At 46.1% G+C, this 23,007-nt stretch overlaps 1 protein-coding gene and 1 pseudogene across 6 annotated transcripts in view; one reads left to right on the top strand and one right to left on the bottom strand.

Moving 5' to 3' along the window:
• Window positions 1–19,670, bottom strand: part of KALRN (kalirin RhoGEF kinase) — a 694,375-nt gene extending 674,705 nt beyond the window's left edge. For all 6 annotated transcript variants that reach the window (XM_088024799.1, XM_088024801.1, XM_088024804.1 and 3 more), the window contains exon 1: window positions 19,598–19,670. In XM_088024799.1, the coding sequence (XP_087880925.1) occupies window positions 19,598–19,670 (73 nt within the window). The remainder of the gene's footprint in view (window positions 1–19,597) is intronic.
• On the top strand, window positions 13,963–14,031 carry LOC114199430 (U4 spliceosomal RNA; annotated as a pseudogene).
• Window positions 19,671–23,007: the final 3,337 nt, after the last annotated feature.

The raw sequence follows: 23,007 nt of genomic DNA, 5'->3' as shown, positions 1-23,007 counted from the left end.
TCCAAAGGTTATGAAGGCTAGTAGTTAATGGAATGAGCTAAGATATTTGCCATAACTGCACTCATTAAAGAGCTATATTCAACTAGACTAGAAACAATAAACTCATAAGAAAACTCTGGTTGGACCTACTGATAACCATAACCTACAAAGCTGAACTTAAGAGTTAATGAATGCTAATCATGACTTCCAGAATTTCAGGTTATAGGAAAAGAATACATAACCATTCTCAGGGAGACTTTATTACACATCTCACAAAGCTTCAACTGCTGAGATACTAATTAGTTCATTCGTGGATAGTATAGCCTAGACCACCCTGGTGTACACAGGTCAATTAACCAACGGTTCCAACTATGGGAAAGGCGGCTGATCTGGTGCCTGGATTCAGGCACAATGTGGTAAGACTGGCTGGCTAAGCACCATGCAACTCAGGGCTACCTGCTAGGAAAAGGCCTGGAAAGTCCATTCTGAGGGTCCACCAAAACTACAGGAAAGCACCAGCACTGGGGCCAAAAAGAAAACCACCCCAGAGCTCCTCTCTGAGGTTTGCCCAGCAGTCAGGTGAAGGATAGTCAGCATTTTCTCCATTTGCTTCCAGAGGCTTCTGCAAGCTTTATAGAAATTAGTCACAGGAAAATGGGACATAGAGGAGGAAGTTGTACCACAGCTAATACTGCAAAGATGCAAGCTTCTCATCTGCAGCCATTTCTACCCAGCTTCAACTTTTCCTGTTGCCTAGGAACAGTCACAAAGCATGCTGGGGAAAGTGGCTTAAGCATCCAGGTGCAGCCTCTGTGGCCATCTAGGCCAATTCTTGACCCAAGCCTGACTTTACGTGTCTATCTGAACTTGCATATGGCTAGAGGCCTAGGGATTTCCCCACTTTGCACATGGCAGACACTCCCTGGGAAGGGAAAAAATTAATTTGACACAAGCAATCAATCCCACTGGAATGTTTGTGCACACTGAGCCAAGCAGAAATGGATCCTAAAGGGAGCACTTCTGGGAGGTGATGGGAATTTTAATGCTGAAAAATGATACTGTGTTGAGAACCCAGTATGATGAAAGCAGCACACACATTTGCATCCAAACCATAAGCAACAACACACACGTGCTCACAAGCACATACATGCACATACACGGGCATGCAGACTAACCACCCTCATGGGAGAAGATGTCTGGGTATATAATTGTCCAGCCTTCAGTCATTTTGTTTATGTTTTATATTCAAAATGTTTAAAGAAGTAGAAGAATGAAGCAGTGCTAAACCCCTTCACAGTAGAAAGCCCTAGTAGCTTGTGAAATGTTCCTCAGATGCCAGTGTGATTCCCACGGTGCCAGGCTTGGTGAAAGCACTATCCCCCTTTACCCACAACCCAAGCCAAAACCCTGTTGATTGTCTGAGACTCTACTTCCCCTTCAACCCTACAGTCCACCACCCTTACATCCCCGTGTCATCAACTATCTTTCAGTAGTTTCCTAACTAGAATTTTTATCTCCAATTTTGCCCCTTTTTCCAATACGGTCCTGGCCTAAGTTATAATTTTTATTCCATCACCTCACTCCTTTATGCTTCCCCACCGCTTACAGGATAGAGTCCAAATCCTGGAATATGAAAATCCAAGATCTCACAAGCATCTCCTGTCCCTCTTACTTATAACATCCAACTCTCCATGACCTTGCACAACTCTCTGCCTTTGCCCGCCCTTCTCCCTGTGCCAGGGATACCCCTCCCCACCCTGTCACTCTGGATAATGAGCTCATCTTCCAATTGCCATTTAAGTACAACTTCCTCTATGATCACCACCACATCTGCCTAAATAGGCTTCCCCACTCCCCAATTTGTGTCCCTGCATTTTACTAGTGTAGTCCTATCATGTACCTGGAATGCTTTATTGTACTACTTAAAAATGGAATGTTTCCCTCTATCAAAATGTGAGTTCTCTGATGGTCTAAAGAATGTGCAGGAAAGGAGAAGGGGTTCTAGGTGGAAGGAAACGTAGAAGAAAGCCAAAATAGCTGCTTAATTGCCTAGTGCCTCCTTTTGAGATGATGTGGCTGGGCTGGGTTTGCACATGCCCTGGGAAATGTAGGTTTTTGGATTGCTTTCACCATCTTCTCTACCTGACTCAAAAGAAGACAAGTTCAAGGACACGACCTGGCAGGAAGATCAGTAAGTTAGTCCTCCTTGCGCCTTGGCAGAGCAACTCTGATAGAACCTTGAGGAAAGGCATTATGTAGGGTGTTAAGGTACATCTCTACTTACAGGCTTGGAATCCAAAGGAACAGGCTGAGAAAGTGTAGGTTTTTCAACACAAGCCCAGAAGTCCCAGAAATGTGGTCTGTCTTCCAAAATATTCTAAGGGCCAAAATAGTTTGAGGCCACTACTGACACCAGGATGACTCTCCCCAAGGAAATTAGAGCTCATCTTTACCAAGCAAAGATGCTGGGTCACCTACGAGCTCTGACACCAGGTGGACTGACTACACAGTCTCTAGCTGCAGAGACAAAAAGCCTCAGAAGGATGGAAACAGAACCAGGACATAAATGTCCTGAGACTACTTACCACCTGATTTCTATCCCTGCTGACTTTTCTGTTGTCCAGTTGGCTCAGAATGCACTCAAGCCCAATTAGCTCAACACTCTTATCAGTCTCAGAAAGGGCAAGGGATTTACCAAGCTTACCAATAATACTACTATTCTCCTGGCACCCAGCCTACTACTCTTTCTACTTGGATCCAATCATCTGGCGTCATCATTTACCTGCTTTTTTATTTTTGCTCTGTACTTTCCTGGCCCATCTGACTTGTCAGTCTCCCAGTTTAGGCCACCTTCACAGAGACCAGAATTCCCATTTTTCCTGGTCAAAATAGAAACTGCTCATAGCTGCTAGGGCTATTTGAGCCCCGGAGCCTTGGAATGGAAGCACTATATAAAATATGGAAGTTTTCCTGTGCTAAAAGAGATAAAAGAATTTTAGTTAAAAACAACAAACAACTCCACCATGGAAGAAGCAGAGCAACAAGCCCAAATTGGACTTTATTTTCTTTTTATTTATTATCGATTTAAATTGATCTTGTTTACCATGGCCTTTCTATAGAATATGTTCACGGAAACTTAGGCTGATGTTAAAGGAGTTAGCTTTATTTGGAAAAAGCAAAAATGACTAGACCTGGCCATTTTAGGGGACTGAAGAGACTCAGAAAGCAGAACCAAGCAAGGTAAGGGGACACCAGGCCCATTAAGGCCTCTAACTGAAACATCAGTTGTGTTTACCAGACTGACACACCAACATCTGGGAAGGCAGGATCCAGCAGTGTGGCTCTGTATATGATCCACTGCCACCCTCTCGTTCTCCTAAGACTGGGAGCTCCTTGAAGACAGAGGTTGTACCATACTCCCCTCTGTACCACAGTGCAAGGGATGTCAGAAGTGCTCCCTACATGCTTGCAGGAAGAATCAACATCATCACACCCTTGAATGTTTATGTGCACACAAACACACCCATGTGTATAGATGGAATCCTCATGAAGCCCCATTTCTAAACTTTTCTCCCCAAAGTTATTGGGTAATACTTTTTAAAATGTATTTTTTTCTTTCACATGTCCTAACATATATTTAACCTCCCTTTACTCTTGCCAGAAGCATCTATTTACCTCATGGAAGTTTAGGGTTAGTTACAGTAGCAGACAAAGAGAAAGCATCAATGTTCAGCTCTTGACATCCAGGATAGGATTTTTTTAGTATACTGCTTGAATTCTCAGACTCCCATTAACATATCAAGATCCAGACTGGGTGGACTTAACCACTGAGGTCACTTTAAACAAGAGGTAAAGAGTACTCAGGATGTGACATAAGAGAGATTCTTGCCATGAGGGAAGGATCAAGCATCAGGGGAACATGGGAAAGTTTCAGTCTAGGAAATGAGACTCCAGGGTCTTGGCCTCCTCCTATAAGCCCACCTCAATGCCCAATCAGATTGTAAGGAGGAAGCTTTAGAAGATAATATCCCAGTAAGTGTGAAGGCACCGGAGCATCCTAAGACCACTTCAGAGGAAGATGTGGGCCTCTAGGAGAATGCCTACCAATGAGTCACACACCATGATCCACATGGTGTGGAGGTGAGGGGACAAAGGCACAACACTGGCCAAGGTGGGTACCTACTTAGGTGAGCCAGGTTCAGAGCTTCTGACTTCTCACAGTTGGCACTGAGTGAGCTGGGGAACCATATATTACTTTGTTCTCTGATGATGGTACTCCGAGGTGCTCAGAGAGTCAGTGACCAGACAAAGGCCTGGGGTCAGAACTTTGATTCCACCGGCAGATAGTCAGAATTTGAATGTTAGTGCTGAGTATCAACACAATACCCCAAAAAGCAAGACAGGTCTAGCCACACACCTTTGCAAGTACCGGTACAAGGATCAGAACAGACCAGACCAGTCATTATTCAGAGGCTCCAAGCACCCTTCTCTCCCTGTCCCCACCACTACCACCACAAGTTCATGTGTACACCTCTACACACTCAGGCCCCATTCTAAAGAGAAGTGGGAGAGTGGGAGGAAATCTGGGTGACTGAGCAATTTACCGGAAAGAACAATCATCAAAAAAAACCTAATCCAAGAAGAGAAAGGAAAAAAAAACTTGATATACTATAAACTAGTCAAGTTGGGGTAGGATCTCATGAGAAAGATGAGCTGTACATTAGAAAATTTAAAATCTACATTTCCTTCACACATTTGGGTAATAAGGAGTAAGTGTGCAACTGAGCCACACTGTCACCCATCAGAAAGAAAACCTCAGCCATTCTGGGCAGTTAGGTGAGCCACTCTTCCATTCTTACATACATGTGTCTCTTCCAAAAGCAAATGGAACATATCATGAAACGTTTCACTCCATCCCTGGTGCTGCCAATTTCCTACCAGACATGAAAAAATGTACAGTCCTCAAATGCAGTACGGGCTGTCACTCCCATCCAAGTCCCCTAGCTCAGCTTTCAACCACACTCAAACCCAAGGGAGAGCCCAGAGAAAGGCAGCTGACAAAACTGACAAAAATGCTGACATTTAGTCAGCAATTTTGTTTGCCCAAAGCATTCTCCTTCTATTATCCCACTTGATCTCATACTATTCTTATGAGGTATGGCAGTACAAGTATGTTTACCTCTTTCTTCAGATGAGGAAAGAGAGGCCCCATCTGTAAAAACGGACATGTTAGCTGGTTTGGCCCAGTCACAGAGCTAATTAATGGCGGGTAGAACTGGAAACCAAGGTCTCCTTCCAATCCTTAAATTCTTCTAGGCAAACACAGACTATGGCTTTTGCACACACAACCTAAAGCACTTCCATACCTGTGGTATTGGAATTAACTTTCACTCAAGCCCACAGAATACATGTGGCTTTTTTTTTTTTTTTTGGCTACTGGTGACTGCAAATCTGGTTCCTAAGTCACTTAAAGGCACACAGCAAAAGAGGCTAACGCCCTGGACCATTTATTTAAATGTCACTAACAAAAGTGTCCTTAAACATTACATAGAAAGTTATCCTTCAGAGAACAGGGACTGGCTGTCCTCCCTCTCTTCTGAGGATAAAAGCAGAAAAACATGTTGAACCTATAGTTATCCTACAGCCACATTTGAAAAGGATCAAATAATGGGTGACCCTTCTTGCTACTCTTCGGACAAAATAATGTCTCAGATCAAACACTGGCCCACAGAAAAGCTGGGTTATAAATGTCCATCATTAGGAGAATGGTTAAATAAAACATGGCACATCCATACAACAGAATGTAGCACAACTCTCAAAACAAACGAGGTAGAATTATATGTACTGACATGGAAAAATGTCCATGATTATAAAGTGATAAAAGCAAGTTGGAGAATAACAGGCATAGCATGATTCTCTTTTTGTTAAATACAATAACAAAGCTAACTATGCATTTGTATAAACATGTATTTTTATATGTAACAGGCATATATGTCTGTTGAATTTATCTTTTTTTTGAAGAGTATGTGTTTTTTATTTTTTTTTGCAGGATTTAGTTTGGTTTTTTTTATTTTTTATTGTTATGTTAATCACCATACATTACATCATTAGTTCTTGATGCATCAAGAACTAATGTTGAATTTATCTTAACATCAGGGAGGAAGAGAGAGAAAGAGCATTCACTTTTGACCACAGATACGGTACTTTTGTTTTGCATAACTATTTTTTACAATAATAAGTGTCAATGCCTTTATCCCTCCAAACAACCAGCAGATCCTCTGTCTTCCTACATTATCCTCATATAAAGGGTAATTGGCTTATGAATGTCTGGTATATCATACATTTATATTAACTGGGAACATGGCTGCATTTAGGAAAGAGTCTACCACCCCCCCCAATTTGTTTTTCACCTTAATTTAATGATCAAAAAACAAACCACAGATCAAGGGAGAAAGTGCACCTAGGAAGCAAGACCACAAGGAAATATCTCAAATTAACAAACAGGGGTTGTCTCTAGGTGATGCGCTTACAGTGACCTTTCTATCCTTTACACATCATATTTTCCAAATACTCTACAGTGAGCCAGCATTACTTTTACAATAGAAAAATAACTTCAGGATAAAAAATAAATGTTCTATGGAACTATACCAAAAATCAAATCTCCCTAAATGAAACCTTGTTTACCACTTTTTAAGTTAATTATCTTTTAGTTTATAGACAATAAACACATATTAAATGAATCAATAAATAAGTGAAACTCCCTTTCTGAATGATCTCCAATTAGCCATTTTTTCCTATATCAGTCCCCATAACTCAATAAGACCATAAATTCTTCAAAAAGAGGGACTATTTGCTGCCCATCTTTAGGAGTACCCTTAAAATCTAGCATGATACTTGGCACATGGCAGACGCTCACTCAATATTGATTAATCCATTTGCGTGTTTGAACTTTCTACCTGGGCTTTTCTACATGCACTTTTCTGAAAGAAGAGTGCATCTTTACTTTTCCAGTGCCTCTGAAATACATGAACATCACAAGCAATAAAAGGGGCCCCCTCTAATTAATCCAGAAGCAACAAGAGTTGTGGGCTATATTTCATAGTCAATATTGATTTCATAAGTCTTTTTGTTTAAGGTAGAATTGCCTGTCCACAAAAAAATGATTCATTTCCTTAGTATAGTGTTTCATTATAAAGCTCCCAAATGACCCACACACCAATAAATAGCTCTTTAAAAAAAATCAAGCCAACAAATACTAAACAAGCAAATATTATCCACAAGGCACTGATCTGGGTATTGAGAATACAAATAAGTCCAAAGCAAAAGGTATGCACCTTTTAAGGTAGAATTGCCTGTCCACAAAAAAGGTAGAATTGCCTGTCCACAAAAAAATGATTCATTTCCTTAGTATAGTGTTTCATTATAAAACTCCCAAATGACCCACACACCAATAAATAGCTCTTTAAAAAAAAATCAAGCCAACAAATACTAAACAAGCAAATATTATCCACAAGGCACTGATCTGGGTGTTGAGAATACAAATAAGTCCAAAGCAAAAGGTATGCACAGCTTATATGGGGAAACCAGATATGACCATTTTCTAGGGTGAGGCCTCCAAAAGGCCTAGAGTCATCAATGTTTAGTAAGGTCTGGGGAAGAGGCTAGTTTCCAAACAAGTCTGGTCCTCACCACATCTTGTCCAAGTCACCACCCAAGGACTCAACAGTCCACTGTTGTCGCATCCACTCCAGAGCCTCCAAGGCTGAGCAAGATGCAGAAGCCTGCACACCCAGCCCACCCCAAACTCAAATGGACAGATCATTCTCCAGTGAATGGATCCAGTTCACCTCCTCTTTTCTTAGGCTCTCAGCAACCCTCAGTCGGTCAGATAACCTTGGCTCCCATTTGCGAAGAAGATGGAGGTCAGTTTAATAAGAGCTCTAGCATCTGACCTATAAACAACCTGGTCTTTCCTCATAGCCACAGAGGAAGAACTGTCCCTCCATTCTAGAAATAACCTCTTAACCGGGAATCTTATGCTTTTCCGAAGTTTGAGGAAGCTAGTACCCACCCTGGTATCTCACCCACCCACAAACTACCTTTTATTCTCTACCATTGTCTCCTCCCATGACTTTTTCAACATTCAAAGATTTTTCTCTGACAATAAAAAAAAAATCACTGGACCTGATCACCTTTTAAAAGTCTTTATTCAAGTACAACTTGTATGCATAAAATTACACACATAAGTTTATAGGTCTCTGAAATTTTACAAACAGATCACACTGTGATCAAGAAACCGAACACTACCCGTACTCGCAAAATGTCCCTTCAATTAACAGTTCCTTTTTCTCCTTACTTTTACTACCAGACTTCTGGAGCAGTGGTCTGTCTTCATTTTCACCACCTCCTCATCTGTTCCATCCTTAGCACCCCGTCTTCAGTAAGTCCCACAACCATCCAGGTGAGGCTGTTGGTCCTTCTTCTCTACTTTCAACGTACAACAGGCAATCCTCTTTAGAGCGCTTACTATGCTACACTGAGATCGTTTGTTTATGTGTCAGTCAATCCCACCAGACTGTTAGCCTCCTGTGGGAAAGATTATTTCTCACTTGTTTGTGTACTCCCAGGGCCTGGCACTTAGTAGGTGCCCAGCAGGTGTCTGACACTTAAATGAATGAGTGCAAGAATAAATGAAGAGGTCCGTTCACTGAAATCTGATACTCTGCTAAAATTGATCAGTTCTTTGTCCAGTTCTCATCAAAAGTCATAATGATATTTAGCTGTCAAAACTCAGTGGCTGGGATCAAAAAGAATGGCTAGAAAATTATACTGTTCCAATATTTGGTTAAGCATTCTCTTTATATCCAAGTATCTGAGCATGTTATGTGTCAATGCACTGGGGTACACAGAAGAGACTTAACATCTTGCACCCACCCACCAAATTAAAGCTGTGACATTACTGCCAATGGCACTCTGTCTTTCCATGGCCATACACCCAACATGGAGTCCTGCCAATCTTTTTCCCCAACTGTTTCTGGAGCCACTCCTCCCTCTCCTCACAACCTCCTTTCCAGGACAGTAAGAAGTCGGAGACACAAATCCCCCAGGAGACCCCAGACTCCTCCTCCCAGCCCCCTTTTGTCACATCCAATTAACCATCTGCCAGTCTCCCGGGCCTCCTCCTAGGCCCACTGTCCAGCTGCCAACTCAATACTCTTTCCCCACCCCCCAGAGATGCCCATTGTCCTTCGCTGCGGGGTAAGAGTGTAAAAGGAGGGGATTTTAGCTACATTCCCAGTCCCTGCCTGCCATGCCCTGGAATAACTGTAATTGCAAGCTTAAAAATTCCATCCTTATCTATCTCTACACTGTTAGGGAAGGGAGGGAGGGAGGAAGGGAGGGAGGGAGGGAGGGAGGGAAGGGGGAAGGAGAGAAGAGAGGAAGGGAGGGGAGGGAAGAAGGAAGCTATTGAAGCATCATAATTTCATCATTTGGAAAATAAAAAGATTCATCTAACTAGTAATATGATTGTAATATATGTGTAATATAGTCATACATACACAATTCTATTCTATTATTATAATGTAATCCCATTTCTATTACTATTTATAATATGCACATAACTATCACAATATATACTATATCTATACACACCAAACAATTCTGAGAGGTAAGGATTTTTTTTACCCATTTTATAGATGAAGAAACTGAAGCTTGGAGAGGCTGTAACTTACACAAAGCCACACCACTAGTAAGTTCCTGATCTAATACTAAGATTCAGGGACTGAGCCACACCTAAGGAAATCCAACCTCCTCCTAGTCTAAGGACTCTAAACCCAGTTCCACATAGCCCACGTAATGGTAATGCCAGTCCCTTGTTTCCTACTCCTCCTCCCTCTGGAGGGCCACATAAGACCCCCCACTTGATGACAGTTCTTGATTTTGCCCTAAAATGAGAGTCAGAGGAAATGCTTTGGGGCCATGCTCACTGGCATCTTCCCTCTTGTATGAAGTGTCCCTCCTCATGGAGAATGTACAAGAGGCTCTCCCATAGGCCCTACTCTGCTTCCTCTTTCTTCTAGGACTTCTAGAGACATTAAGGAAACTCTGGAAATTCAAGATTAGGTCCCATCCCCAACAGACACACTGCCTGAAGCTGCCTGACACCTTCTTGCGTGGGTCTACCTCCCTCTCTCCTCTCCTCACTCACCCTCCCCTGCAGAGACCTGCCTCTCTGCCTCAGACCCTGTAGGAGATAATTCTGCAGACCCCACCATAGGCTGAAGCAAATCCCACCTCCACCTGCAAAAGAAAGGCACCAGCACTTCTAAAAGGATTGCTAATTTGGGATCTCCCAGCCAGCTCCCCAGCTTCTCTGCCCAAGGGCCTCCTAGGGCCATGCCAACCCAGCTCATCCATTTCACAGTTGCCCTCAGCTTCGGCAACCCTCCCAAGCACACCACCAGCAGCCCCTGGACCTCCAACCAGCGGGTGCTCTCTCTACGGGGGCCCATTGTGCCCTCAGCCAAGGGCCTTTCCAGCCAGCTACTTCACTAAGGTCTGCCTACACCACCTCCTCCTCTGGCTCAAAGCTCAATCCTCTGCTGACCTTGAGATCCACACCTCCAGGCCCAACCAGGAGCTTCCTCCAACTATTGCTTCTCTCTTTCCTAAATATTCATTCCCTTCCTCATCCCTGCCTTCTCCCTCCCCCCCACCCCTAGGTATTCACATATCTTCCCTACCTAAAAAAAGCCTCCCCTCCACTGCTACCCATCTCCAACTACCTCACTATTTTTAACCTTCCCTTCACAGCCAAACCTTTCCAAAGAGTCATCTATATGCACTCCCACAACTTCCTCCCATCCACTCACTCCCCATTCCCCTTGCAATTTGAATTCCACCTCCCCTACATGATTGAAACTGTTATTTCAAAGGTTACCAATGATCCCCCAATTTCCAGAACCAAGGCTGTGTGCTCAGTCCGCATCTCCCTCAACCTCTGCAGCATCCTTCTCCATGCACTGTTCTCCCCTGGTTCTCCTCCAGCCCTACGCTTGCACCTACAGCCCTGTCCTTGGCCCTCTGCCCTTAACTCTGTATATGCTTTTCATTTATTATCTCATCTATTCTGATAGCTCCAGCCACAACTTCTTACGGATATCTCCCAAATCTGTATTTCCAGCTCTGGCCTCCCTCCAAAGCTCCAGATTCCTTCCTTACCCGCCTACAGAACCAACACCTCCCCTAGCTTATTCACTGACACCTGAAATGCAACATGTCCCAAAGTAAACTCCCAAACCCTCCCTCTCCTCCTGTGTCCCTATAGCTGCTCCTCCTCTTCCTAACTCCCGATTTACATTTAGGGTACCTCCATCCTCCCACTCACCCAGGCTCTAGGCTTTGGAGTAATCCTTGATTACTGCCTCTTTTTTGACGCCTCTACATCCAAGTTGCCAAGTCCCATAGACTTTATGTCCAAGAGGTCCCTCACATCCACCCCCCTCCTCTCCATTCCCACTGTGGCATCTCAAGTTCAGACCCCCCCCAACCTATCACAGTGGTCTCCTAATCCAGTGCTGGCCAGCAGTTCCTCTCCCAATCCAATGGACCCTCCATAGGGCTGCCAGATTTAGCTTCCTGATCATGCCTCCATCCCATCCAGAAATTTCTAGTGGCTCCCAAAAGGAAACTGCAAATAAAGACCAAACTCCTTGGCCTGCCATTCAAAGCCTTTTAAGATGTGGGAGCCCAGTATATGTTTGTAAATGTCATAATCAATCCACCTGGTCCGAACCCCCTTCTAAGTTTTATCTCCCACTGATCCTCCACCTGCATCCTCTGAGATCATTTACTGGCCCAAATACGCCATGGGTCTTCATACCTCCTTCTAACATCATTCCAGCCTGGGAACACACTTTCTGTCCTCCCCATCTAAATCTTACCCATCCTCAAGCCTCAGCTCGAGAAGTAACCACTTCCTTGAGAGCACAGTTTATCTGCTGCTTTTCACTCTCCCACCTGTTTATCCCTTGTATCCGTGTTTTCTAGCTAGTGTCCAGTTCCCTTCTAATAATTAGGCCTTGGGCAGAAGGGGAGGAGACAAAGCTAATTCTCCAACAATTTCTTCTCTACTTCCTTGAATTAATTCCTCTGTCCTCCCAGCTGATTCTTTCTGTTCCTTCACTCCTCAGTAGACACGATTTCAAGCAGCTCTACCGATCCAACAGCCCTGTGGCCGTCAATCATTTCCTAGTTATTTTGCTGCCAGTCATTCACACACAAAGGAGTGGCAGGAGGAGTCTGAACTGCATGCAGACAGAGAAGGAGCAGGAAAGGACTGATTCGCTGCACCCACCTGAGGCTTGGCGGAAGCAAGAACTCCATTCTCGCTGGGCTCCTCCAGAAGGCAAAGGGCCGTGTGCCAGGGCCTCGAGGGCAGGGGGTTGGCATTTTTATACTTTTGTGGAGGGGGAGAGAACAGGAGTGGCCTGACCTGTTGTAAGAAGGGTGCCCCATCCAGTCTCTTTGGGAAACCAAACTGAGAAGGACTGCTTTCTTCCTGGCCTGGCAAGGTCCCAAAGAGGTCAGATTAAATAAAATCATGCTTGTCACAAGAGGCACGTGCAGTACTAGAATGCTCGATTTAGAAGGAACTATCTACATCTATTTGGATAGAACTGTGCAACTTACAAAGACCTTTCACATATAGTATCTTATTTGAGTCTCTCAGCAGCCCTATGCAGAAAGCGGAGAGGGGGCTATTATCCTCATCTTACACAGATGTTAAAGTCACTTGCCCAAGTCATTCAGAGAAGTAGAGTAGTGCAAAGGGGAATGTTCACCTCTTGCTCTCTCGCCTGACCTTCTCAGCCTCCTTCACAGGCTTGTCTTCCTTTCCTACCCCTTCTATCCAAGTGCTCCCTGAAGGGGCATATTTATATCCTTCCCTTGCTTCTCTATATTCTTTCTTGTAATGATTTTATACACCCCCATAGCACAGTACACGGCCACAGCAGGCACCCCATAAATATCTGTCAAACAAATGATTGAATGAAAGAATAAAAGACAGCAGAAGCCCAAACCCTAGCCTCCTGATTCCTGAATTCCATCATGCACCTCTCTGGCATCCTCTCCCACCCTCTAGCCAAAGCCCCACGCAACACCTCTTCTGGAGATCCCCCAGCCTCTGCATAAGCATGTTCACTTAATAATTAAAAAAGCAGGAACATCAAGGGCAACTAGCTAGAATGTCTTGCGCTACCACTGTGTGTCAGAAATGGCCAGATGCTTTTTATACATTTTTCGCATTTAATCCTCCCAACCTGTGAAATAAGCATTCTTAGTCCGATTTTGCAGAAGACTGAAAATGAGAGAGATTAAACAATTTACGCAAGATTCTACCCCTGGTTAGTGCCAGGCCTATCTGATCCAAAGCCCATGATCTTCGGGCTATACCAGGGTTTCTCAACCGCAGCACTATTGACATTTGGGGGCTGGAAAATTCTTTATTGTCCTGCACATTATGAGATGCTGAGCAGCACGCTAGACCTCTACCCACGAGATGCCAAGTTGTGACAATCAAAAAACTGTCTCCAGATATTGCCAAATGTTCCCTAAGGGACAAAATTGCCCCCAGTTGAGAACTACCAGACCATAACCATACTGCCTACCTCCAGAAGCAGAAAGAAGTTTGTCAAGTAAAAGTGTTAATTCTCCAACAGCTGAGAAGGACCCCATGGTCATCTGTTCTAGCGTTTTACTGATATTTATAGTCAGGGAGATTTTTATCACCTTCTCACCTTTATCACTTTCTCTAGCTTCAGTTTATTCTAACACCTCTTCCATTCCCCCAAAGGATGATCAAACACAATTGGACAGAAGGTGCCAAAAATCAAGTTATTGACGACTGGTGGCACAGGATGAGGCTTGGATGCCACTGATATGTTCTAAAATATATTAATGTACAAATAGCCTGTATATAGCTTTGCGCAGTGGCAGTATCATAGCCAATGAGGTTTATCTGAGGCGTGATTATTGCTAATAGAAATAGCCTGTATAAATACATTAGAAATATTAACAACATTCCATCTCTAGGACAACAAAGTCCGCTCAATACTCCCCAAGAAGTTCCTGGAAAATGATGTGACCTAAAGCTCAACTCATGATGGACGGAAGTGAAGAAGAATCAAAAAGGAACAATAAACATTGAATCAAGCATCATTCTGGGGCATTAAGAAGGTGTCAAAAAGAGACATTTTCCTTTGCTGAAAAAGAAACCATTCCCCTTCAGTGCCTGGCATTGGACAGCGGAAGCGGTGATATTTACTCTAAGAATTGCATGCAATGGGTATTATTCCAAAAGAACATCTTCTTGATGACCTGGACATTATGATTTCCAGTTCCTCTGTTCAGGTGGGATGAGGTTATCATCTGAGAGAGAAATTTGAAGAATCATATAGTGAATACAAACAACTGCTTATATTTTACCATGTTTGTTTTACCTATATTAGGAGGAGGTGATTTGTTTTTGTTTTTGTTTTTGATGAATCACAAGCTTTTGTAAAAGATCTTTTTCCTTACCTGCAAATAACAAGTAACTTCGATGGGGGAGACAAGCCTTATGTGTATGAAAGGCCCAAAAACAATACAATACCACTGATGAAGTGAGCAAATGAGTATAAGCAAGTGAGTGTTTTAGGAATTCAGAGGATACAGTTGGTCCTGTGAGCTGTGAAGGCTCCCAGAAGAAGGAGGGGTGGCTCAAGTCTTTAAAGAATGAGTTGGATTTGGAGAGTGGGGGGTGCAGGGATAGATGATGCGCTTGGGAAGTGAGAAGAGCAGCCTGGCTGGAGGTGAGCTATGAAGTACGGACTTGACCCTGAAGACACTGGGGAGTCACTGTAGGTTCATAAACCAGGCAGCAATGTGATAAAAGCAGTGCCATCTGCCTGCAGGTGCCAACCTGGAATGGGGGTGAGAGAGCAAATTCCATGGGACAAGAAAGGAGGCCATGGGCAACGTAAGAGGTCCTGGACTAGAGCCAAGGCTGAAGATGAACAAGGGCTGATGATGAAAGATAATTCAATAGGGTTTATTAGAGGAGACAAACTCCTCACAGACAATACCAAGGTTTTAATTATCATGACTAGGAGAGGGGAGATGCCACTTACAGAATTAAGGAACACAAGAGAAGGAGCTAGTGTGGGGATTTGGAAAGACACACAGAGTTGAGTCTGAGGCTGGCTGAAGTCCAAGGGGCAGCAAAGACGAGATGAAACTGTCTGGACTCACAGGACCGAAGCCCAACAGAAAGGTAGAGGTAGAAGATATTTCCACATCAATCTCTTTTCACTTATCCTCTTAACTCTTTTTCCCTTTGAGTCTCAAAAAAAAGTTTTCCCCTCTGCTCACCAAAACTAAGCTCTTGTATTTGTTAGGGAACCTACTTTTGTCTCACCTCTCCAGATATCTAATGCAACAATTAATCTAGCATCTTCAGTGTTCCCTGCCTATAAGCTTTCTCCCCTCCACCTACAAACCTCTTCTGACTCCCTGGCAAACAAAGGAAAACTCCTTTTCTTGATACTAACATTTCTTTTGACTGGAGCCCAACCTCTTTTTCCTTTCACTGATAAACTGTGCAAGTAATGGGTTCCTACCCACCACCCCACAACCCTAATCTGAATGTCTCTTCTAATACTGTGCTCCCAAGAGTGGTGGCCTGTGTTCATCACACCCAGTGACACTTACCCAGCGCTCTTCTTGCTCAACCTGTCTGCAGTCTGTCTTCACTTCAGATCCCACGTGGACTCCCCGAGGTCTCCAGGATCAAGTCTCCTTTGTTGCCATGTTACGAAGAAGGGGTTTTCCCCCCAAATTCTAACTTTAGTCCTTCCCCTCTTCCTCCACTCCCTCCGTCTGACAGCCAAAGTTTCAGCTGCATCCAGCCTTGACCCAGAAGGCTTCCAAGTCCACATTGCCAGCCAGAATCTCCTGCCTATGCTCTTGTCTTGAGTCCCATTTTTTCCACAAAAAAGCTCCACCTGGCTCCATCGGTCATCTCTAGTTCACGACCTCCAAAGCCAACATCATTATCTGCCCCGCAAACTGGTTCCTATCCTCAGTCAGACCATGTCAGTTGGCACACTGTTAGTCCTCTACACTCTCAACTCAGCTACTTCCATTTCCTCAGAGACTTACTTTTCTTCTCCCCGCACCCCCACCCTCAATAGCTAGTTTGTCAACAAATCTCCACATTTCTACCTCTGAAAATGTCTCTCAGAGCTGTCCCTGACTCCCCATCCTTTTTGCCACCAACCCAGACCACGCTCCCTCCCACTCAGCTCTGAACCACTGTCCTATCTCTCTGGATTCTCTCTCTTTTCTCCACTTCATCAATCATATTACCCCCAGATTAACCTTTCCAAATACCACTTTGTTCAAGAAGTACCCTGCTCAAGAACCTAAAATGACTCCCTACTGACTCTGAATCAAACCCAAATCCTCTTGGGCTTCCCAGACTCTTCCTATCTGGCCTGGCCCCACTCACCTATCCCTACATCCTATCCCTCCCAACTTACCCCTTCTCTTTGGTGCCCAGGAGCCTCAATGTCAATGTCCCAAATTCCTCTCCTCTGCGCCTGTTACCCATGCTGCTCCTCCCACTCTCTAGCCCCCTTCAAGGACTACCTTTGATTCTACCTCGTCTATAGTTCTGTCAACTTTTTATCTTATAGAACCATAATGTTTACTAATTAATCTCCAAGTGAGCAATAACTGTCAAACTCCCTTTTTAAAAGTTTTTCTAGATCAAAGACCACTTTGAATATTTCTTTTGTATTCCACAGCACCCTGGACAGCAGAAGGCTCCTAGTAGGAGTTGAAAGGTCCTTGATGGTTTTCTATTCCAACTGGTTTCTATTCCCAGTTCCCATAGTTGGCCTCCTCTACATCATAAAAATGATCAATAAAACTATTGTGATGGAATCCGCCAATATATAAGAATAGTGGGCTGGGGTGCGTGTGTGTGTGTGTGTGTGTGTGTGTGTACAGGGACTTGAGATTTAGGGAATCTAGCTTACTCAGTTGGTCAAGAGAACTGAAATACCAAAATAATCAGAGGAGGACAAGTAAGGGATCAAAATGACAGAATTATTCGAAACATGCCTTAGTAGAAGCACAGTACGCCAGGGTTTTGGCAAAGCAATTGCAAGTCTGGTCCTTATGCATGTAAAATTTTCCTCCAGGAAGTAAGGTGTAACTTTAGTGTTAGGGACTTTGAAAATGTGTTTGAAGTTTTCTCAGTTGTTCAACTGAATAAATGTATAATCTGTCTGGCCTACCAGTACAGTGCTATGTTCCAAAAAGATGGAGAATCAGAAGGGAGAAGGTTACAAAATATGGCCTTATTCCAGGCTTAAGAATCCTCAGCAAGAGCCCAGGCTAGCAACTAGAGGAGGAAAGATCAGGAAGCAGAGCACAGAGGACCCCTTTGGGGATGGGAGGGAGGCAGTCCTAGACCCAGCCATTGGCAGTATACACCCCCACTTGCAACTTGTTACAGGTCATCAGTTATTTCCAGCCTTATTCATTGAGAATTTAACCTTTCTCTGATTCTAAGTGCACATCAGAACCCCCCACGCGCGCGTGCGTGCACACACACACACACAAAGGCTGCCCAAGGAGGAAGGAGAATATCCTCAACAGGAGTCCCACAGGAGACAGACCCCAGGTCTGCTATTTATTCTGTGTTCTGAGCCAGGGCTAGACAATGTGTTTTGAAAGGCCCTGGGAAAAGTGACACATTGGACCATTATAGGCCATTAACACCATTAACACTGTGTGAAATTATCAAGCCTCCAGAAACTGAACTCAGCTCCAAGGACCTGGGACAGAGAATGGACAGGAACTAGTATTTAGATGGTAAGGAGGAGTGGTTGCCAAAAGATGAAAGTGGGGTCCAGAAAGGGAAGGTGGGAAGGCTCACACTCCAAGAGTTTTTTTTTCCCCTAGAGCTAAGAAAAGACAGACTTTGGCCAGAGATGGGAGGCAAGGGGGGTGGAGGATGTCAGGAGAGACCTCCTGATGAGAGTTTCCGGTTATCACTTACGCCAGGGAACATCTCCCCTAGATGCCAGGTTATAAACTTAGGTCAGGAGCCTCTTTAGAATCCATGTTTTGGGTCCTGCGCAGTGTGTGAGTGCAAGAGACAGAGACCGATCAGGGTCGGGGGAGAGGGGATAAGAATGCATATATAGAATGCAGGTCTGGGGAAGAGGAAGGAAGGAGAGAAGCAAGGCTGAGCCCTGGGAAGCAGGAGAGGATAACAAGGGCTTCCTCTGCTTTTTTCCAGGCCCTGGCATCAGCTCCTGTCCTCCAGTTCTTTCCTTTTCAGACCAACCAGAAAATGAACATATGGGCCAACCAAGTCTTGACTTCTAAAGTCACAAGTCTCCCCAACAAAGTACCCCACCCTCTTCCCTAGAGATGACCTCTAGGGCAAGGCAATGAGATTAGGAAACAGATGGATGTGCAGAGAGCCTTCAGAGCTAACCTGACCCTTGACCCCACCAGTTCATGTCCTCTAATCCAACTTATGGAAAGAGAGGGCAGATGTGCAGCATCCCCGTAACTTATCGCACTCCTTGGGACAAAGATTCCAGACAAAATGGTTCCAGACGTGGGAGATGGGGAACTGGTGGAAGCCACAGGTAAACGGGAGATTGGGGAATCCCTGGCCGGCAGAGAAACAGGGCCACAGGTGGTGGGAGATGAGGGGGTCTGTTCTGTGGAAGGGGCTGTGGAGCCAGGGAACAAGAAGAGCTATAGACCTGGGGGGATGGGAGGGGGCAGGGGCCGCAAACAGCTGTAAAGACAGATCTGGGGGCTCTATACACCACAGGCAAGCAAATTTTCACTGGGTGTGATGAGGAGGACTCTAACTCACACTTCCAGGAATAAGTGATTCTTAGGAAAAGCTCATCCGTTCCCAGAACTGGAGAAGAGGAGGACACGGAGGAGGTCCGAGGCGCCCACTGCCCTCCAGTCTGCTTCTCAAGTCGGAGACGCCGGCTCCCCAAACGCACCAGGCATGACCGTCCTTGGTCCGCCCGGCTCCGGACTGTCAGTCAGCAGCGTGCGCGACTCCCGGTCCCCGCTGCCCCACTCTACGCGTCAGGGCCCCGGGCCCCTGGCCCGAGAAGGGGTGCCAGCCCAGGGCGGCCGGAGGCTGGCTGACAGGCGCTGGGGGAGGGGGGAGCCGAGGGAGGGGCCGGGGACGCCGGTAGCGGAGTCGCGCGCTGCAAAGTGATCCAACATCGCCCCATCCCCGCGCTCCGGGAGAAGGCGGCCGAGGGGACCGCCTCCCGCCTCCCCAACACCGACTCCCGCAAGTGGGGTGAATGCCGAGGGGTGCCTGGCTCCCAGCCCCCACCCCTCCCCAAAACGCAAGCAGCATTGCCATAACAACAAGAATCTCCGCAACTCCAGCCCGACGACGAGGACTGACCCCCGACACGCACACCCCAGCAACAGCCCTCCTTCCCCAAACTTGTCCGACACGCCGCGTCCCAGGCAGCAGCCCTCCCGCGGGCCCCCCGCGCCCTGTCCAGCTTACCTGTCCGGAAAAAGGCGTCCACGTCCGAGTCGGCGGCTCCTCCTTCCTCCGCTGCCCCCTCCGGGGGGTTCATGACTGAGGGAGGCGTCCGCGGGCAGCCGGGGCCGGCCGAGCCCAGGGCCGAGGGCTGCTGGGCGCCCGCTGGGCGGAGGGCGCGGGGCGCAGCGGCCGCGGCCGCAGACCGAGCGGACTCGCGGCTTCGAGGGCGGGCGGCTCGGGCGGCTGGGGCGGCGGGGCTGGGACAGAGGACGCCCAGCCTCCCTCAGGCGGAGGCGCGCGGCGGGCTGGGGGCGCCTGCCGCCGGCTCCCCCATGGTACCCCTTCCCCGCGGGCGCTGGCCGCCTGCTGTCTGGCCGGAGCCGAGCCGGGCCGGGGCCGGGGTCCGGGCTGCCTGGGCGCCCGCTCTCCCCCAGCAGCGGCAGCTGGCTCTCCTCCTCGCCCGTCTGCCTGTCTCTATTGTTCAGCCCTGCTCCACTCTCCTCTTTATTTTTCCTCCTCCCTCCCACCCTCCCTGTCTCTCTACCTCCTCCCTCCCTCGCTCTCTCGCTCGCTCGCTGACTCCCTCCCTCGCACGCTCTCTGGCTCCCCCTCCGGCTCCCGCCGCCGCCGCCGCCGCCGCCGCCGCCGCCACCGCCTCCCCGGCTCCTCCCCTGGCTCCCGCTCCCTGGTCCCGGCCAACAATGACCCGGGCGGCGCGGAGCTGAACTGAAGCTCCCGCCCGGGCCGGCCGCTCGCCGCTGGCCGCCCGTGGCGCGGACGCCTCCCTCCCCGGCGGCCGCGCGCCGGCCTCTCCCGGAGCCGAGCCTGAGCCGCGAGCTATTGTTCGTGGCTGCACTAGGCCAGCTTCCTGAGCCCCGCAGGAAAAGCCCCGGCGAAGGAGGCGGCCGAGGAGGGGGCGGGGCCGCCGGGCGAGTGCGGGGCCGCCGGGCTCGCCCAGGGGCTCCGCGGCCGCGGCCCCGCGCACTCCGCTCTCCGCCGGTGCCGCGGTGCTGCGGCCCCCGCGGCGGTCCTCCGCCCCACCCCGCACCCAGGTGTGTGAGGGGAACCCCACGCTGCCCGCCCGGCGCCTCTTCAGACCGGTCCCGGAGCTGCACTGACCAGTCCCTAGAGGCTGGACTTTTCCCCCTCCTTCCTGACAAAGCTCTCGCCTGTCTCCCTCCCCTCCTGAGCCTCTAGCATTTTCCTCACCATCTCGCCTTAGTTCCTCTCTTTTTTAGCCTTTCGTTTCCTTTTCCCCCTTTTCAGCGCCCCTTTAAACATCTCTGCCTGTCCCTGTGACTCTTTGTCCCGCTCATTCTCTTGCCATGTCTCCCTGCCCATCTCTCCCTCCCCCTGTCACTCTCTTCTGTCTCTCATTTGTCTCTGTCCTGCCTCAGTACTTGGCCCGTATCTCTGAGCTCCTCTTGGACAGCTGTCAAAACTCCCTAATCCCTGGGGGCCTTCTCTGTTTTGTTCCTCTCCCTCGTATGAATGGAGAGATCCAGTTGGCCGGGAGAAAAGGAGGTGTTACAGCAAGCTGAATTTCAATTAAAGTGGGGAGAGGGGCTAGGGCGGAATGGGGATGACAGCAGAAAAGAAAGCAGATGCTGTATGGGGTAATTAATGCAGTGATTGTATTGTGCCAATTGGTTTTTAAGCAATAATTAAACAATAATTACCCAGTATTCTGTTTATAGTTCTAGTGACTGCAGAGCCTACAAAACAGAGGCTCTTTAGACCTAAGTACTTAATGTGGTGTGTTGGGAGGTGTTGCTCCTGCCTCATCCAGGCAGATGGAGAGGCTGTGGCCTGACCTAATGTTTTAAACACACCTAATAGGAAAACCAGGTCCTAGTCTAAAGTTGATGGCCTGCTACCCACCAGCCAGAATCTCCTGGATCTATTTATCTCTAACAACCTCCTTGGTTCCACCTCTCTCTGGATGATCAAAGCACCTGGGACCTTTCCAGATCTACTAATAGGGTACTTCTAACAGCAAATAGAATGAATTATGTAAGTCTTTAGTGAACCCTTTCTAGCTCCCTGTACTCATCACTTTCTTTACTGAATGTCACACATTTTTTTTAAACCCACTGAAAATATAAGTACAGTTGCCTGTCTCCAGTCCTAGGTACATCTATCAGGTTCCATTTCTTAAAAATTATTAATAGTGACTCTGAGATCACTGCCCTGAGATCTAATTCATCTGGTAGAGTTATTAGATGAATTCATCTAATTCATCTAGTATCTCGAATTGCCTTAAAGCATCCTGACACCCCCTTGTCTACCACCTTCTCTGACAGTGAAAGTACTTCTCATTTGCCTTTTCTAAATTTTGCCTCCCCTTAACCCCATGCCTAAACCCTGGCCTATACACCCACATAAACACATGATGACAGAACTGTTATCAACAGCCACCGTTGTGATATTGAGAACTGGAAGCCTGGCAAGAATATTAGCTGATCCCAAGTTCAGAAGAAACATTACATGTTTAGAGGAAAGGTCATATCAAAGTCTCAATAAATGTGGACTAGAATGGGGGGAAACCTTATGTGATACCAATTTTTGAGAGGAAATTTGGCTATTTTTATTAAAATTTTAAATGTAGCTATATTATTATCAAAGAAGATTTCAGAGCAAAGAATATTACCAGAGATCAAGAGGGACATTTCAATTCATCAGATGGATGTAACAATTCAAAGAGTTTTTGCATTTAATAAGGGAGTTTCAAAATATATGAAGCAAAATGGATAGGACTATAAGGAGCAGTAGACAAATTCATAATTACAGTCAGACATTTTAATATCTGTCTCAATAATTGATAGAATAAAGAGACAGATCATCAGTAATTGGTGCACTCAACCAATTTAATCTGACTGACATTATAGAATACTCCACTCAATAGGAGCATATGCACATTTTTTTCAAGTGCACAGGTAATATGTAACAAGATAAACCATATTCTAAGCCCTAAAACAAGTCCCAAATTTAAAAGAATTAAAACCATGCAAAGAAGTATTTAAATTATACCTCAGTTTGGGGGGTTTTTTAATCATACAATGTATGTTTTCTGAGCACAATAGAATTAAATTAGAAATCAATGACAAATATATGGGAAATACCCCCCAAATGTTTGGAAACTAACATACTTCTAAATAACCCATGTTCAACTTAAGAACTTCAAAGGAATATTAGAAGGAGTTTTAAAGTAAATAAAAATGAACACATCATATAAGAACCTGTGAGGAACAGCTAAAGCAATATTTAGAGGGAAATTTAGAGTACTAAAATATCTACTTTGAAAAGAAAGATCTCAAACCAGTGATCTCCTGTTCTACCTTAAAAGCAAATGAAACCCAAACCATAAGAACAGAATTTTAAGAGCAGAAAGCAATGAAATAGATAACCGAAAAACAAAAAAGTCAATTAAA

Source organism: Eumetopias jubatus, unplaced genomic scaffold, assembly GCF_037043125.1.
Source record: "Eumetopias jubatus isolate StellerSeaLion01/CBP00866 unplaced genomic scaffold, mEumJub1_p1.0 scaffold_1, whole genome shotgun sequence".
Lineage (NCBI taxonomy): Eukaryota > Metazoa > Chordata > Mammalia > Carnivora > Otariidae > Eumetopias > Eumetopias jubatus.
The sequence above is the reverse complement of the archived record's forward strand: the minus strand, read 5'-3'. Positions and strand labels throughout refer to the sequence as shown.